This window comes from Colias croceus, chromosome 26, assembly GCF_905220415.1.
Source record: "Colias croceus chromosome 26, ilColCroc2.1".
NCBI classification, from domain to species: domain Eukaryota; kingdom Metazoa; phylum Arthropoda; class Insecta; order Lepidoptera; family Pieridae; genus Colias; species Colias croceus.
In genome coordinates, this window is record NC_059562.1 from 107,545 (window position 1) to 124,556 (window position 17,012).

The following is a 17,012-nucleotide window of genomic DNA, read 5'->3' on the forward strand; positions in this document are numbered from 1 at the left end:
CTATAAACAGAGTTAAAATAAAACAAAAGATAGAATTAAAGGAAAATCCAGCTCTACAAAGCAATCCAAATACCGAAATAAGCGTTTAACTTACTAAGTAAAAAGGAATGTTTAGCAAGTGTAATAGATGTCTTGTCTTCTTAATTACGTCCATTAATTAAAAGAATTTATTTTCTCTGTAGCTAGTTATTTATCGCGCCCAAACCTGCTAAATTATGTTAATGTAGTGAGCTACGTCTTGGTGACTTGTTGATTTATTCTGGTTAAATTATGTTTGTATCGTAGTGTGATTAGCCTATTTTCGTGGTCAGGGGTTCGAATCCTGGGTCAAGGAAAAACATTAGTGTACTGAGCCAGATTTTGCATGTTTCTAAATTATTATAGTAAGACTCAAAATTGTATTTGTAGATACTAGATATTATGTGTATATAAGGGACAGGCAATCTGCTGATAAATGAACAAACATAAAACATTTTATTAATTACTATATTCTGCATCAGTTTGCCATACCTACGCTTTTCAATAAAACGCATGAATTCCTTTTAGTTCAACACATACCTATCGTAATTCGTAGGTACGGTTCAAAATCTTGTTAAAACTGATTCTATGCGTAAGTATGACAACTCGCCCTAGTCCTTTTCAAACAATACACACTCCGTTGAACATAACACGTGTAATAAAATTTCCAAGTTGTAAAACATTGAATGGCAGCGGGAATCATTATGCATACGGAAGCTGGTTCACGTAGCGTCTCCCATTAAAGTGACGTGACAAAAAGGCGCGAAACGTCTGCGAGTTCCCGCCAATTCTCGTGTGAGGCAAATTGCGTAACAATAAAGTAATTAAGCCCGCGTCAAACTGCGCGTCGCGTAAACAGATTAAGAATGGTTTGCATAATCGCGGGACGAGCGCTTTTTTGGCGCGCCTGCTTTTGGCGGGGAAGGTGCGCTAATTTCATTATGAGGGCTGTATGCTTGTGGACGTGTGTAAAACATAGATAAATTAAGCTAAAATCTTCTCTGGGCGTGTTTTGTTTTAAAGCAAAGGGTAAATAATAATGTGTAATTAAATCTAGGTTCATGACCGTACCTAAACGCATAGGATTCGCATGATCTATTAGTAGGTTTTGCTTAGAACAACATCAAGCATTAGCTTGTAATCGCGTATAAACAATTCTACTATTTTCTCCTACACTAAACTACATAAACACTCCAATGAAAAATAAACAGTGAAATAATAAATAAACCTTACGAATTACCTACGAACGTTTCTGGGAATGCCGTGTCGTTTACAAAGGCCAAACAACAATTGAACAGAAAATGTCTTTGATTCCTACAACAAAGGGATACACTGGACACAAATTAAATTAAATAAAGGCACGGGTCATTAATGCCTCAAGATAATGAGTGTATAAAGAATCTTCGCCCTTGTGGATAATGAGGGTTTGAATTTAATTTCGATCGCCAGGGACGGGCTTCATTACGACTTACGAGCTATATATTTTCAATTTATTTGCTAATTTAATTCTCCAATATTTTCTAATATTATTGCTCACGTAACGTGGAAACTTGATTACAAAGGGTAACCCTGACTCGAGGTTTCTATATTTTCATCGGATTGTGAAATTAATCTTTTATAGGATAATATTTTGCTTATAAATAAAATATATTTGAATGCCCACTACGTAGAGAAACTCATAATATTTGAACGAGAAGGCACCCCTGTGGGACACCTTCACTGCACTCCCGATTCGCGGTATTAAAATGGTACTGTAGGGGTTCGTCTAAATGAAACCAGCCTTGTACTCTGATTGATCTTTATTACCACTGCTAAAACAATGTTGAACAAAATTATATATGGTCTCACAAAAAAACAACGATAGCGAGATTTAAGAACGCTTAAAACTAATTACCGCCACCTATTGATCAACGTAACGAACTAATTTAACTTTATACAATTTACAATCTATGATCTGTCATGAACATACCGCCCACCAAGGACATTTATTAAGGAAATGTCCTTACAAACAAAATCCGCCCACCTTGAGGGGACATCTTAAAATATAATTATAGAAACTGAAACTAACTGTATATGAACTTAAATTAATCTTCTTACATTTTACTCGCAAACATTTTAGCTAAGTAACAACAACTTTCTATAACATAACTTGACTTATACAAATACAGCTTAAACATCTTCAAAAATACAATATAACAATTAATTATTCCTTCCTTAATAAAATACACAATTTGTTGACAGGTCTTTTAATAATACTTTTTTTAACTAAGATACTGACAACTCTAGTAACTTTGTCGTGACCTGGATGTTTATCTATGACCTTTCCCATGATCCACCGCATCGGCGGAAGATCATCTTCCTTTATGAGGACAATATCTCCTATATTAGGCTCGCTGGTTTTGGACTTCCATTTATACCTTATCATTACATTCGACAGATATTCCTTTGACCAGCGATCCCAAAATGACTGAAACATTCTTTGAATAAGTTGCCATCTACTCAATGAACTCACGTTAGAATCTAAGTAATTATATACATCGGGTATACCTAACAAAGGACCACCGATTAAAAAATGACCCGGCGTTAGAGGTGCAGGCTCATTAGGGTCTGATGTATCGACTGTGATTGGCCTAGAATTTAAGCAAGCTTCTACCTGAGCAAGAAGAGTACTCATCTCTTCGTAAGTGAGAGTGGTTTCTCCTATCACTCGCTTGAGGTGAAACTTCGTGGATTTCACTCCCGCTTCCCAAAGTCCGCCGAAGTTAGGGCTGTGCGGAGGAATGAAATGCCACTCAGTACCATTCGCTTCCAACTGTTCACCCACCGATGAAAGAGCTGACTGGAGCTCACGGGATGCTCCTACAAAGGTAGTCCCGTTGTCGCTCCAAAGCTTGGCACAGTGACCTCGTCTGGAAACGAAACGTCGAAAAGCAGCCAGAAATGCTGGTGTGCTCATGTCACTTACGACCTCTAAGTGAATGGCACGAGTTGCCATACACACGAATAAACATATGTAGCCCTTGTATGAGTGGTGTCCTCGGCCTTTGGTTGTCCTTATGTTTATCGGACCAGCATAATCCACACCGCTATGCAAAAATGGTCTAGCTGGTGTACAACGAACTGTTGGAAGTGAACCCATTAATGGAGACTGAGTGCTAGCTCTTAATCGAATACACTTAACGCAACTCCTAACGTGTTGTTTAACTAAAGTTCTAACCCCTATAATCCAATAGGCTGTTCTCAAATAATTAATCATCAATTGAGGCCCTCCGTGCAACGTCTTTATGTGAGCGTTTGCTATAATTAGGTGAGTTAAATGACTACTTTTAGGCAAAATAATTGGATGTTTGGTTTCATTACTTAGTTGTGACATTTCAATTCTGCCACGTATTCTGATTATACCCTTATCGTCAAGGTAAGGACATAGTGCTTTTAATCTATTCTTATTTAGTATATCACCCTTGTTCCTTAACTGTAAATATTCTTCTTTAAATATATCCCTTTGAGTAATCTTTATGCAACATTCTAATGCCTCCTCCAATTCAAAACTTTGTAAATATTTCTTTTTATTTGTTCTTCTGCGATATCCCCTTAAGAATCTTCGACAATAGGCAATAACCCGTATTAATCCTTGTAATGATGAAAATCGTTCTAAAATTGTAATCTCTCTCTCTTCTTTTATGGCAACAGTAAATGTCTTGACACTTTGTTCTAAATCTGTGCTCATTTCTTTTGGCCTATTGTACTCAATACATTTCTGCTTGAGAAACGACGGTCCTGAAAACCATATCTGATTATCCATAAGCAAATTAGGCAATACGCCTCTTGAGGCACAATCTGCTGGATTGTCCTTAGATAAAACATGATACCATTGAGTGGATTTCATGATGGTTAAAATCTCTGATGTTCTATTTGCTATGAACGGTTTCCATCTGCTTGGATGGCTATTCAACCATGCCAATACAACTGTGGAATCAGTCCAAGCCGTTGTATTGTTCTTAGAAATGTCAAGTACATCCGCTGCTTCTGCAAGCAACCTAGATACCAGAAGCGCACCGCACAACTCCAAACGAGGAATGCTAATCTGTTTGACGGGTGCTACTCGTGTTCTGGCAACCAGCAACGAAACCGTTACTCCACCTTCGCCATCGATTATGCGAAGGTAGATTACCGCCGCATAAGCACTTTTAGATGCATCGCTGAAACCATGAAGCTCCAGTCGATCGTTCAACCTTGTTCCCAGCCATCGAGGAATCCGAATTCTGGTAAGTTGGGATAACTGACTACGGTAAGCATTCCATTCTTCCATCATTTCTGTATTCACCTTATCGTCCCATCCTACTCCTGCTACCCACAACTTTTGTATAAAAACCTTGGCAATGACCACACTAGGAGCTAACCAGCCTAGTGGATCGAACAAACGAGCTATTTCCGAAATAATTGACCTTTTAGTTTCAGGTGCAGTCGTCGACATCGAGATATTCACCGAGTACTGGAAGTTATCTTCGCTGCGGTTCCAGGTAAGTCCTAAGATTTTTATTGTACTATCGAGCTTAATATTAAAATTTTCCTTTTCTTCATTACTTATGATTCCCGTATGTAGTGTTTGTTCTATATTTTCATTCCCTTCAATTGACCTGATCCTTTCCAATATTTCCTTATTATTACTATTCCATTTTTGTAACACGAATCCACCCTTTCCTAATAATTCTATCATTTCCTCGTAAATTCTAATTCCTTCTTCAACACTTTCTGACCCTGTCATTAAATCGTCCATATAAAAACAATTTAGAATTTTATCTGAGGCGAGGGGGTAGTTCACTCCCTCGTCATAAGCAACTTGATGTAGTGTTCTAACTGCTTGATATGGTGCAGATGCTGTTCCAAAGGTAACCGTTATAAGTTCATAATCTTCAATATTCTTATCAGGACTCTCGCGCCAAAGGATCCGCTGAAACATCGCATCATCTTCTGATATAAGGACTTGACGGTACATCTTAATAATGTCCGCGACTAATCCAATAGGATGTAATCTCCATCTTAAAATTGTGTGTCTGAGGTCTGCTTGTAACGTGGGTCCAATCATTAACGTATCATTCAAAGATATTCCATTGCTATTTTTTTCAGATGCGTTGAAAACCACACGTACCTTGGTTGTACTTTTGTCGTTTCTTACGACCGCGTGGTGAGGTAAGTATACTGCTTCATTCTTTTTATTATCGTTGTCCTTAACCTGCCTCATGTGTCCTAACCGTAAGTATTCATTAATAACTTCTGTGTATTTTTCTTTCAAATCTTTGTCTTTTTCTAATCTTCTTTCTAATGCTTTAAATCTTTTTTCAGCTATTGCACGTGAGTTACCAGCTGTACAAGGAGGATCCTCGTCACGAAACGGTAACTTAACTATATATCTACCACTAGCATCTCTTGTAGTGGTTTTTGTATAGAACTCTTCACACTTCGTTTCTTCCGGTGAGTATAACTTCTTTGTACTATTTTGTTCTTCTATTTCCCAAAACTTTTTCAAAATTTCATCATCTTCATTTTGAATATGTAAATGCATTGCTCTAATATTGTTTGATCTATTATTTTCAGATTCGATAGCTCCCGATAGTACCCAGCCGAAGGTAGTGTTCTGGGCCACTAGACCCTCCGAAGGATTTTTCCGTATACCTTCCAGGATGATACTACCGTATACGTCAGCACCCAATAGAACATCTATTTTATTGGGAGTGTTGAACTCAGGATCTGCCAGTTTACTATCGCTTAAACTTAACCAGTCGAAGGAACTTGTACTAAGATCCTTCTCTGGTAAGTAGGCAGTAATATTTTTTAATACATATGCATTCAATCTTAGGCTAAATTCAGAATTTAACCGGGATTGAATCGTTAAATGTACCATGTATTTTATCATGGTTGAACTATGACCTAGACCTGAAACAGAGCCCTTAATTGGGATCTTCTTCAGTCTCAAAAGTTGAACTGTGGCCTCCGTAATGAAACAAGCCTGTGACCCTTGGTCAAGTAACGCACGTACCGTTAGGTAGTGACCCATTTTGGACTCGGCTTTTATTAGCGCTGTGGCTAATAAAACCTGTCTTGGTTTAGAAACCTCGCCTGAAGAAAAACATGAAACTATTGGATCAGTACTAATAGGCGCATTAGTACTTCCATGATCATGCTTCTTCAAGGTGGGTTGACCTTTATGCTCAGCCTCTCCTGAAGGATGAAGCAAAGAATGATGCCGCTTTTGACAGAGTCTACATGAAGTAGGTTTCTTACATTCATAGACTATGTGATTACTACCCAGACAATTAAAACAGATTTTATTTTTAGCTACAAAATCGCGTCTGTTTTCCAAAGTTTGTTTAGCAAACTTTTTACAAAAACAGAGCTTATGCGGTTCTTTGCAAAACTCACAACTTAAATTTGGAGTCGACGCGATCAACGCTCGTGGTTTGTGCGCCGCTGTACTATTCGACTGATACCCAGGTGACCTTTTTGGTTCTACACACTCTAACGCACGAAAACGGTTCTCAATAAACGACTTAAATTGTTCAAAAGATGGCAATTCATTTTTAGAATTATTACTAGATATATTTAATTCCCATTGCTTTCGCGTTTCTGTATCTAATTTAAATGTAACAATATGTATAATAATAACATCCCAGGTGCTTACATCTATATCTAAATTTTTGAGTGCATTTAAACAATCACAAGTTGTGTCTAGTAATTCTTTTAATAATGCAGCCGATTCCACATTCATACGTTTTTGACCAAACAATCTTTGCAGGATGCAATTACAGAGATACTTCCTATTACTGTATCTTTGCAGTAACAGTTGCCAACATGGCTCATAATTTGCATCGGTGATGGGCGTTTGCCTAATCAACTGCTCCGCTTCACCAGTCAAGTGACCCTTTAAGTAGTGGAGTTTTTGGACATTGTCTAATGATTTATTTTTGTGAACTAAAGATTGGAATAAGTCTGAAAAGGTTGTCCACTCCGAATACTTACCCGAGAAGACTGGTATACTAATTTTGGGCAACTTGACTAGTGGATCGGAGGAGTTCGGTCTATGATTATCCTGATAGTTTTCCCTAAAGCCACCCAATGCTGCCCTCAATAAAGTTTTATATGTAATATAAACGTCTTCGGTGTTATCGTAAATATCTCTTATTTTTTTTTCGATGGTGTCAAAATCAAAATTTTCAAACAATTTAGTGTTAATGTCGGAAAACTTCCCCCAATCCTTTTCCAAAAGTTCCAATCTCGCTTCGACGTATTCTCGCGTTATTCTTTCTTTAGGACTTTTTTTAAAATTGACTAAACTTTTCCCGATAACATTTTGCAAATTTTTTAAAGAATTGAAAGAGCCTTCCATGACCGTAATATTCTAAGTCCATGTAAACAATGCAAATTTTTTGTTTAATACAATTTAGTGTTTTAAATTCAATTTGGGCATGGATTCCCCGTCACTTCACCTTATTTTCTTGGACTTAAGGTCCAATTTTGATTAATTAAACTTCAAAGTACTCACTGTTTCACTTCACTCACTACTTGTTAGTTCTTCTCCCTCACACCTGTGCTCCGGATTCGGTTGTCTCCCTCTCGCTCGCTCCACTGCCGTCACGGTTGTTCTCCCTCTCGCTCGCTTCACTGCCGCTGACGTCACGGATGTTCTCCCTCTCGCTCGCTCCACTGCCGCTGACGTCACGGTTGTTCTCCCTCTCGCTCGCTCCACTGGCCGCTGACGTCACGGATGTTCTCCCTCTCGCTCGCTCCACTGCCGCTGACGTCACGGTTGTTCTCCCTCTCGCTCGCTCCACTGGCCGCTGACGTCACGGATGTTCTCCCTCTCGCTCGCTCCACTGCCGCTGACGTCCCGGATGTTCTCCCTCTCGCTCGCTCCACTGGCCGCTGACGTCACGGATGTTCTCCCTCTCGCTCGCTCCACTGCCGCTGACGTCACGGTTGTTCTCCCTCTCGCTCGCTCCACTGGCCGCTGACGTCACGGATGTTCTCCCTCTCGCTCGCTCCACTGCCGCTGACGTCACGGTTGTTCTCCCTCTCGCTCGCTCCACTGGCCGCCCCGGCTGCCCTTGACTGGTGTTCTTGCTGTCTTCTTTTGCACTCGCGCGTACTTTCGACAGCGATCCACTGCCCCTTACTAGTACGATGACCGTATGATCCGGTTCGAATTGGACCAATGAACGAGAAGGCACCCCTGTGGGACACCTTCACTGCACTCCCGATTCGCGGTATTAAAATGGTACTGTAGGGGTTCGTCTAAATGAAACCAGCCTTGTACTCTGATTGATCTTTATTACCACTGCTAAAACAATGTTGAACAAAATTATATATGGTCTCACAAAAAAACAACGATAGCGAGATTTAAGAACGCTTAAAACTAATTACCGCCACCTATTGATCAACGTAACGAACTAATTTAACTTTATACAATTTACAATCTATGATCTGTCATGAACAATATTGGTATTACAAATGAAAGTTTTTATTTTTATCCTTTTTATTAAGTATATTTGTGTTATTCAAAGGAATGTTCCGATAACTGCGTGTGTGTGCGTTGAGTCATCGTTGTATGCATGTATTACATTACTCATACTTATGAGTCGCTGGTCTAAAGCTGTCGGCCTGGGCTTGATCTTCGGTTGTATCGGATTTCCGTACAATCGGACATCAGAGTAACTTCAGAGTAAGCGAATAGTACACTTGTTTGCCGACTTTTGTATTACAGCAATATTATGTGTGTTATTGAGGGCCCTTGGGCGGTAAGATATTTGCGCGTCAAGTTACTTTGGGCGCGGTCAGTCCATAGATGAGTGTTCAGTTGCATGTAATGATGTTACAAAGCTTTTGACGGTTTAAAAAACATTAGATAACCTTTAATAAATAGATAGCAAGTCAGCTGCGTAAAAGTAGTTGACTGCCTGACTAAAATAGGCGGTCACCTTCCAAATTTGGGCAGATAGAATTTATCCACCTAATGAGCAAAGGACATGAAAATCGGCGGATACATTCTAAGAGTAAAAATTCACAAGTTTAGTTTATAAAAGTATAAAATAAATATAAAATAAACCGCGCAGACGAAACTGACCCTCGTAAAGCGCTACATTAGCATAAACTCGACGACATTACCATATGAGACGCGGTTTTATATATTTTTAAAACGAATCGTATCGTAAATTTACATATAAGTTGTTATTTAAAGGGTTTCAAAGCGCTTTTCGGTTTAAAAATGCTAGCACATCTATAGCATTTTCTGCACGGATAATGCAATGAGGTTTCGCTAGTGTTGTATCGTAAATTATTGAATATCTCTCTCGTCATATCATCTGATAAGATTTTATCTTGGTTTGTTTTACATTTAGCTTCTTATTACTGCATAAACATGTCTCATTTTTATTCCTAAATTGCTACTTTCAATGCATTTTAATTTCAAATCTTCGTTGCGAAATATGTATGTATTTTCAATTCAATTTAAACCGAGGAAATATTACAAGACGTATCTGTAGCACAGGAAGTCTCCACTTAGGTCCTTAAAACTACCAGCTTCTGATAAAGGTACGTAATATGAATAAATATTGATGATAGGCTAACGATTGTAAACTCAACAATGCCCTTCCCCTATGTTATACCTACTGTTTTCATTCACTTAGAAAATATACGTCATAATTACACATTATCACATAACGATCAGGTAAACAGCAATAAAGTAGGTATTTGTCCACAAATCCATTTAGCCGTTATGTTTTCAATATCGTGTGATCGATTGCCGAAACATTACACCCGCCGCCATCAGTCACCGGCTAATTCTAATATAACATTACTTATTGTTTATCTTGTGTTTTTCCTTCCTTTGTAATATGCCATGTAACTGCCTGCGGGTTTACTCCTTTTGAGTCATGGCATATTTGAACTTAACCGGTGAAGTTTAGTTTTGAAAATGGACCTTGTGGAGTCGCCATTGAAGCTTTCATGACAGCTCCTATATCTCTTTATATTCATATTATATATTTTGCACGTTACGACTTACGAGAGATTAAATACTACTACTATGTACTGCTACTAGTAGCTTCCTCACGATTAGAATTTGAATGTTGTGTGCACTTAATAATTTTAATTACAAGTTAATAACTAGATAGGTTGTACTACTAATCGTCAAGAACGCTGAAGCACTAATGATGACACGTTCATAACGGAGTTTTTTAAACCTTAAAGGAAATGAGTTATGTCTAAATGAATTTACCTTATTTCCCGTTCAATTTAAATAGTTTGCATATTAGGTATGACTACCTATCATTAGAATTACCTGACGCGTCTGTTCATAATAACACAGAAGTAAAAAAGCCAATTTGTACCCGAATGCCGTCGATCAAATTTTTCTGCTCATTTCTTTGTTCAAAAATGTTCGCACGATTTTAAACAAAAAGCTTGGTAATTACGGCTGTGGTTACTAATGACTCGTTTTGTATGAAATGCATTAGTTTGTTCCGCGGATGGTTCCATAGTACATACATATGTAACATACATACAATGCTCGTGTTATAATTGTTTAATTTCGAGCCGCTATTGTGATGGCGAGATAAGACGTAATTCGAGATTGAATTTTGAAGTTTATTATGTGTTTGTGTTGTTTTTCTTAGATTGAATTAGCATGATATAGTTATGAACATTGGATAGATACAGATCTTATTACATATTTGTTCATTATAAGTCAATAAGAATAATAATTCAGTAGAGTTTTATACGCAAATGTGCACAAAAATTGTTATTTTAATATTTGTTTACCTTAAAAGTGAATAATTAATTCAATTACATTCTTTAAAGCAACGACTTTTTGATAAAGTTTAAAAACATCTGTTCAACGCGCAACGTCGGGTTTAGCCGCTAGTTAGGTACACATTGTAGAGTGAATTAAAGTGACCGTGTTAAAACTGAAATTGCCTCGACTCTTGAATCTCAAAATTCGTAATGAGTCGGATGGGATTTAAGTTTTTGCGAAGTGCGACTGGCTTATGAGATCACTGCCTCAGACAATTTGCGGTAAATCTAATATTTGAGTCATAAAACATATTTTTTGTGTGCATTGATTAACAGTAAAACCACAGATTAACCAAATAGTTACCTACTACCTACAAAAGTAAAAATAAAGGAACATAGGTAATTTGCAATACGAATCGTGAACACAAGAGTGGGTTATGATTTAAAGTTATTAAGACGAAATATACGACTTGTTTTTAAATAAATGTTTGTTTTGAATTCAGTTTATAAACATCTAGCTGTGAAGTTTACTTTTGACTTGTCATCACTCATTTAGTGCCTAATTATTACAATAAACATTATCGGAATAGTAATAATAAACAATATTATACGATAAACATTTGTTTTAAAACTTTACATCTGCCTTAAGGCTTAAAGTAAGCAAGATTTTGGTAAGTATGTAAATAATTATGAGTCACAGGCGGTTGCTAACATTTCAAAGAACGAAACGGGACAATCGATCAAGTTCATACCGCGACATTGTCTGACATTTTTTACGGCGCAATCACGAACACACAAGTGGACACTTGACATATTGATATGCATCGGACAGACAAACATAATGATTGATTCTTCTGTTCGCAGCAAATAATGCTCTGATTTTATCGATGTTTATGGGTAAATTATTAATTATGTTATCGGTTTGTTAATTAATATTGAGACGTCGGTGATAAATAGTATTTACATACTAGGCTATTTGCATTTTGAATACATTTAACCCTTCTATATTTGTACCAGATAAATTAGAATTTTGATAGCTCCTACTCAATTATATAAATTCGGCTCTAGAAATTTATATGAACATAGAGACCTTTAAGTTCAAGAGCTAATACTAGCAAGACTGGAATTATTTTGTTTGTTTGTCTTTGCGTAAACTGTAGATATACTTATCTTCTTTTATCACAGGAAAATTAATTAAAATTTTCACGACCGTTAGCGAGCAAGGCATTGCAAAAACACAACGCCATAAAAAACTTAATTAAGTGGACATTTTGAACTTCATTGTAAGTAATTAAATAACATAAGAAAGTTAAAATGTAGGGGGATGTTGGGCAAGTTTAAATGAGCGCCGCGCTGTCACCCGGGGCGGCGCGTCGCCGAAAGTGGCGCCCGGGGAAGTCGATGTAATTAAAACATTTCTTTTTTACAGGCCGCAATTGCGGGGTTACGATCGAAGTTTGGACAAGTATTTTGTGTTGGTATGGGACTTTATGGGCCTTCTTCACAATGGGCAGCGTTGGCCCAACAAATGATCGTCGATGTTTGCCGCTATTACGTCGAATATGAATAAACATCATATTATATTAAAATTTAAAATTTATAATTATCAGTTATTATATAAAAAAATTAGTTTAAATTTTTTTTCAGCCAATTGACATATTGAATTTAACTTAATGTATTGTTGTATTTTCCTGTTATTGAAGGAGCAGTAGACCATATTGTATTCAATTGTAAGCTATGAAAAATAATATAGACTGTATCCTTTGTTGGAAAATCATATTAATAAATAAATAAACATCTACAATGACGGCCAATCATAAACATCGCCTAATGTTGACCTAGACGCTGTTGATCGATGTGGTCTTGTGATACTACTATTACAAATGCAAAGGTTTGTGAGGATGGATGAGTTTGTCTTTCACGAAAAATTACTGGACGGATTTTGATGATGCTTGGCAGTGATGTAGCTTATGTACCAGAATAACTCAAAAGCTATAGAAATACGTAGGTGTGTACTTGTTTTCCCCCGTGGGTGAAACCGCGCTGCACGGCTAGTAAAATCTATATTTGTATAAAATAGTGTTTGATATGAAGGTTGTTTCACATTGTTCAATTTCATTAGGGTCGTATGGGTTTAGTTGATGTTAGTTAGAGCCGTGATGGAATTTGATATTCAATTTAAATAATAATGACCTTACCTACGATTGTTATTTCGTCTGTAAGTAAAATAAATGTCATTGATCCGACCTAGTTGAAAGGAATGTAGCTTGTACGCAAAAATATGAAACAATATTTACGAGAAATCTCAACTAATGGGCTCGATTTTTGTGAAACTATTTTCTTAAATATATATTTTACTTTTGACATTTTATTATTCTATTTCAGATTCGTAGTTTCATAAAATAATACTTACTACGCAGAACTATTACAAAACATAATACTCTCTAAATGTAGAGTAAAAGAAAATATATTTTATCAAATAGAATACAGCAATGCCAGAGTAATATAATCCCACATCGGGAAAGAGAAATTTCCGTCGATACTATAGCTTCAAGCATACACACCGCAATCCTTTTAAAATAGTTGAATAGTATATCTCCAGTATCCTCTCTAAAGATATTTATAGTAAATATAAATGTAACCTATGTGTAAGAACTAAAATAATGATAATTTCTGCTAAGATATTATGTCCTGGTACGTTTATTTCCTCGTAATTTTGAATTACAACTAGCCTAATTTTGAATTAGCACTTGATAAACAGGAATACATAATATTATATTATACTAGCTGTACTTCGTGGTTTTACCCGCAGTGCTTCGCTCCTGTTGGTCTTAGCATGATGATATATAGCCTATAGCCTTCCTCGATAAATGGGCTATCTAATACCGAAATAATTTTTCAAATCGGACCAGTAGTTCCTGAGATTAGCGCGTTAAAACAAACAAACTCTTCAGCTTTATAATATTAGTATAGATATCTGATATACCTATTTGAGTCTATACTAAATACCTACACACTTATAACCTAATGAAAATCAACTTCCTTATTAACTACGATGAAACATTTTACAAGAGGGCTTATTCAATTTAACGCAAGTCAAAATCTCCGCGATCTATTACGATAGATCGCGGCTTGCGCTATCCTTTTACTATGAACAGCATAGGTCCACAGGAGAGCGCCGAGCAACATGTCCTCTCTCTGGAAAGGCTCGCTGCCGACTGATTTTATTCGGGTCGCGCGCAGTGTTTTATAGTACTTTAAAAAAAATTGTAGAAAAATAATAGAGGTACCTTAGTTGATTTTTTAAATTTTATCTTATAAGTAAGACGTTCTTTTATTGCAATATGTATAAATTATATTCAACTAAGTCAAATATCTTGGTGAAAATTATCATTTTGTCGACTATAATTTCTAAAAAAATTCACATTGTTCGGATTTTAATTTCGTAAGTTAGGAGTCCAAAATAAAAAAATCTTTTAACTAACTATTTTAATAAGGATTTTTGCAGTTAGTTAAAAAAAAATGTGTGTTAGATCTGTCAGCAATTTCAGATATTTTTAGCTTCGAAATTGACACTAAAAGTGAAATCAAGTAATCATCGGCTCAGTTATCTTGATGGTATTCACAAATACTGTATTAATTGAAATAAACTCTTAACTAACTATATAGACAATAAAATTTCCTAAAATTATTAGTAATTCATATGTTTGTAAGATAAGTGGTTGATGGACAATCTGGTTTGGAAAATCACATATTTGAGCCAAACAGCGCACGGACCGCGTACACGGCCTTAATACAAAATTACCTATGACGGTACGTCAAGGAACAACCACAGGATACATTTGTTCCAGTTTCCGTTGAACTAGACGACCCCCTGCGTATTAATATATAATATATATATATATATACATTATAGACTGTCAGTATACAAGCAAGGATTATCACAGCGGGTAATTATTCCCTTGATCTGCGCAGCCGTTCCGCGTCAAACGCAGCTCAGACTACCTTTGTGCACTCAACATTATAATCAACTACGTATATACTGGTGCTACTTGAATGCTCACTTTTAAAACGTTTTAAGGCTATTTCTAACTTTGTTTGGTTCAAACGTTTTCTTTTAATATCGCTTTTTGTATAAGCTTTGATATGGTATTTTATACTTTATCTAGATTATAATTGTTTTCTTGTTCTGATTACATATTACGAAAAATTTTCTAAAATTAATGTCGGAAAGTCTTCATTTCTAAAGTGTTTGCTTTATGAGATAAAATCTGATTATTGTACTGCCGAGAGACTATAATAATGTTATTTTTACATACGAAGCAGGTTTGTCTCAAGTACTTATCTACAATAAAATTGACGCATATCGAGAAATATTTATGAAAATGAACAATGTTTTAAAGCACCATAAAAGAGGTTCAGTTTTTAAATCGATACACGAAGTCGTAAATGCGTAGGTTTAGAATTCCTCCCAGTTGTTCATCCCACGTGTATATGGACTTGCCAACTATGTGTTATCCACACTAATAATAGTATGTGTGTCTGTCTGTCTGTTACGCTATCTCAACTAAACTAATGAATAGATTTGGAAGAAATAGTTAAAGATAAATGTATAGATTTAGCAGAAATAGTTAACTATCAAATATTGTTGAAATTGAGTATTATACTTACAAAGAAGGACTTTAAAAGACGTTGAAAAGCCAATTTTAATTTTTTACACGAAAACTTATAGACAGGTTGGTAACTGTCGCAAGTATACCAGTTACCATTATAGACGAAAAATCCTCGCCGTGATAAAGCCTGATAAGGAAATTCCCATCTAGGTCTCCGAGCAATCTGCGACCTATACCTATCGAGATGATATCTTTAGGTAAAAGAAAATCGTTCTCAGTATAAAGCCAATATTAAATGCCACAATCTAGAAGAATGTTAAGTATTTTTTTGCTAATAAATTATAATATTTGAAATATTATTTTTGCTAATACATACATTATAATATTTAAATTATTAATTACAATCTCATAAGGACTCTTAGTACCTCGGTAATAAATTATTTATCTCTACCATTTATTATTCAGGTATTTATTTTTCTAGATATTTTATTTAGTAACTATTCGTAGACTCTACATAGTTACAAAAATAATGTGTTAGCCATATGAACGTTCATAAAACTACAAACATTAAGTTAAGCTTTAGAGTTGAAGCGAAAAATCCAGAGGATAGCTTCAAATCCTTTATGGACAATAAAGTATAGAGATGGACGTAAAAACTTAACATAAGTTACACTTGAGATTTGCGGTTAAGTTACATTATTCATAGGGTAAGGTCAATGTATGATCTATACTGGTGAGTGGTGACAAAGTCAAAGGTGCGTAGTATTTTTTACTAACTTTCAAAATGTGATTGATTTAACTTAATAGGTAATTTTGTTTTGCTCTTCTTTTTTTTTAACTTGAACTGTTTTTCAATGTTTACTATTATTAGGCCTACGTTGAAAACATGGTAAGTATTCACCACAAAGGGAGAAACAGACTTGTTTTAGGTCTGAACTTTTTAAATTATTTTCGCTTAAAAAGCTTTGTGTAGGTGTAGAGTTATACTTCTGTTGGAGATAAAAATACTAAGTTAATCATACTCTAAGACAAGTATAAACGTGATTTAAACTTCTAATGGCATAGGATCTTAAATAATGCCTATTTTATATCTTAGGATATTTTAGACTTATCCATAATCAAGCTATTAGGTACTTGCCTGTGTTAAAATCATCGCTTCAATGTATCTAAGACGTACAACCATACAATGTAACACCGCATATAATATAATACTATGTACAAGAAGCACGCACCAGTGAACAGTTATATGGATTTAGTTGCAAATTCAGTAAATGTGTATGCAGAGTTATCTCGGAATATTTACGACGTATGTCTCCTCTAGCAAATGTTGCTATTGTCGACGCATCTCGACGCTCCGTACTGAACTGAATGTATCAATTTGTACACGAAACTTCCTGGATGTTTAGCTCATTTAGAGTCTTGTAAAACCTAGAGTAGCATATATCACGAGGGTAAAAAAGCAGAAGAAATATTATTATATTATGAAAACAAAAAGCGCGACTGTTAATTTAAATAGCTTATGTCACTGCCAAAATTCTGATGATTATAACGACACCTCTATAAGTCAAAACCTGTCCAGTAGTTTGGACTGTCGGG

At 35.9% G+C, this 17,012-nt stretch overlaps 2 protein-coding genes across 2 annotated transcripts in view; one reads left to right on the plus strand and one right to left on the minus strand.

The window, feature by feature from the left end:
• Positions 1-17,012, plus strand: part of LOC123703478 — a 339,926-nt gene that overhangs the window by 7,536 nt on the left and 315,378 nt on the right. The window lies entirely within an intron of this gene.
• LOC123703480 overlaps positions 1,712-17,012 on the minus strand; it is a 30,147-nt gene continuing 14,846 nt past the window's right edge. Inside the window, exon 2 of the mRNA XM_045651490.1 lies at positions 1,712-3,218. Coding sequence (XP_045507446.1) covers positions 2,222-3,157 — 936 coding nt within the window. The 5' untranslated portion in view covers positions 3,158-3,218 and the 3' untranslated portion in view covers positions 1,712-2,221. The remainder of the gene's footprint in view (positions 3,219-17,012) is intronic.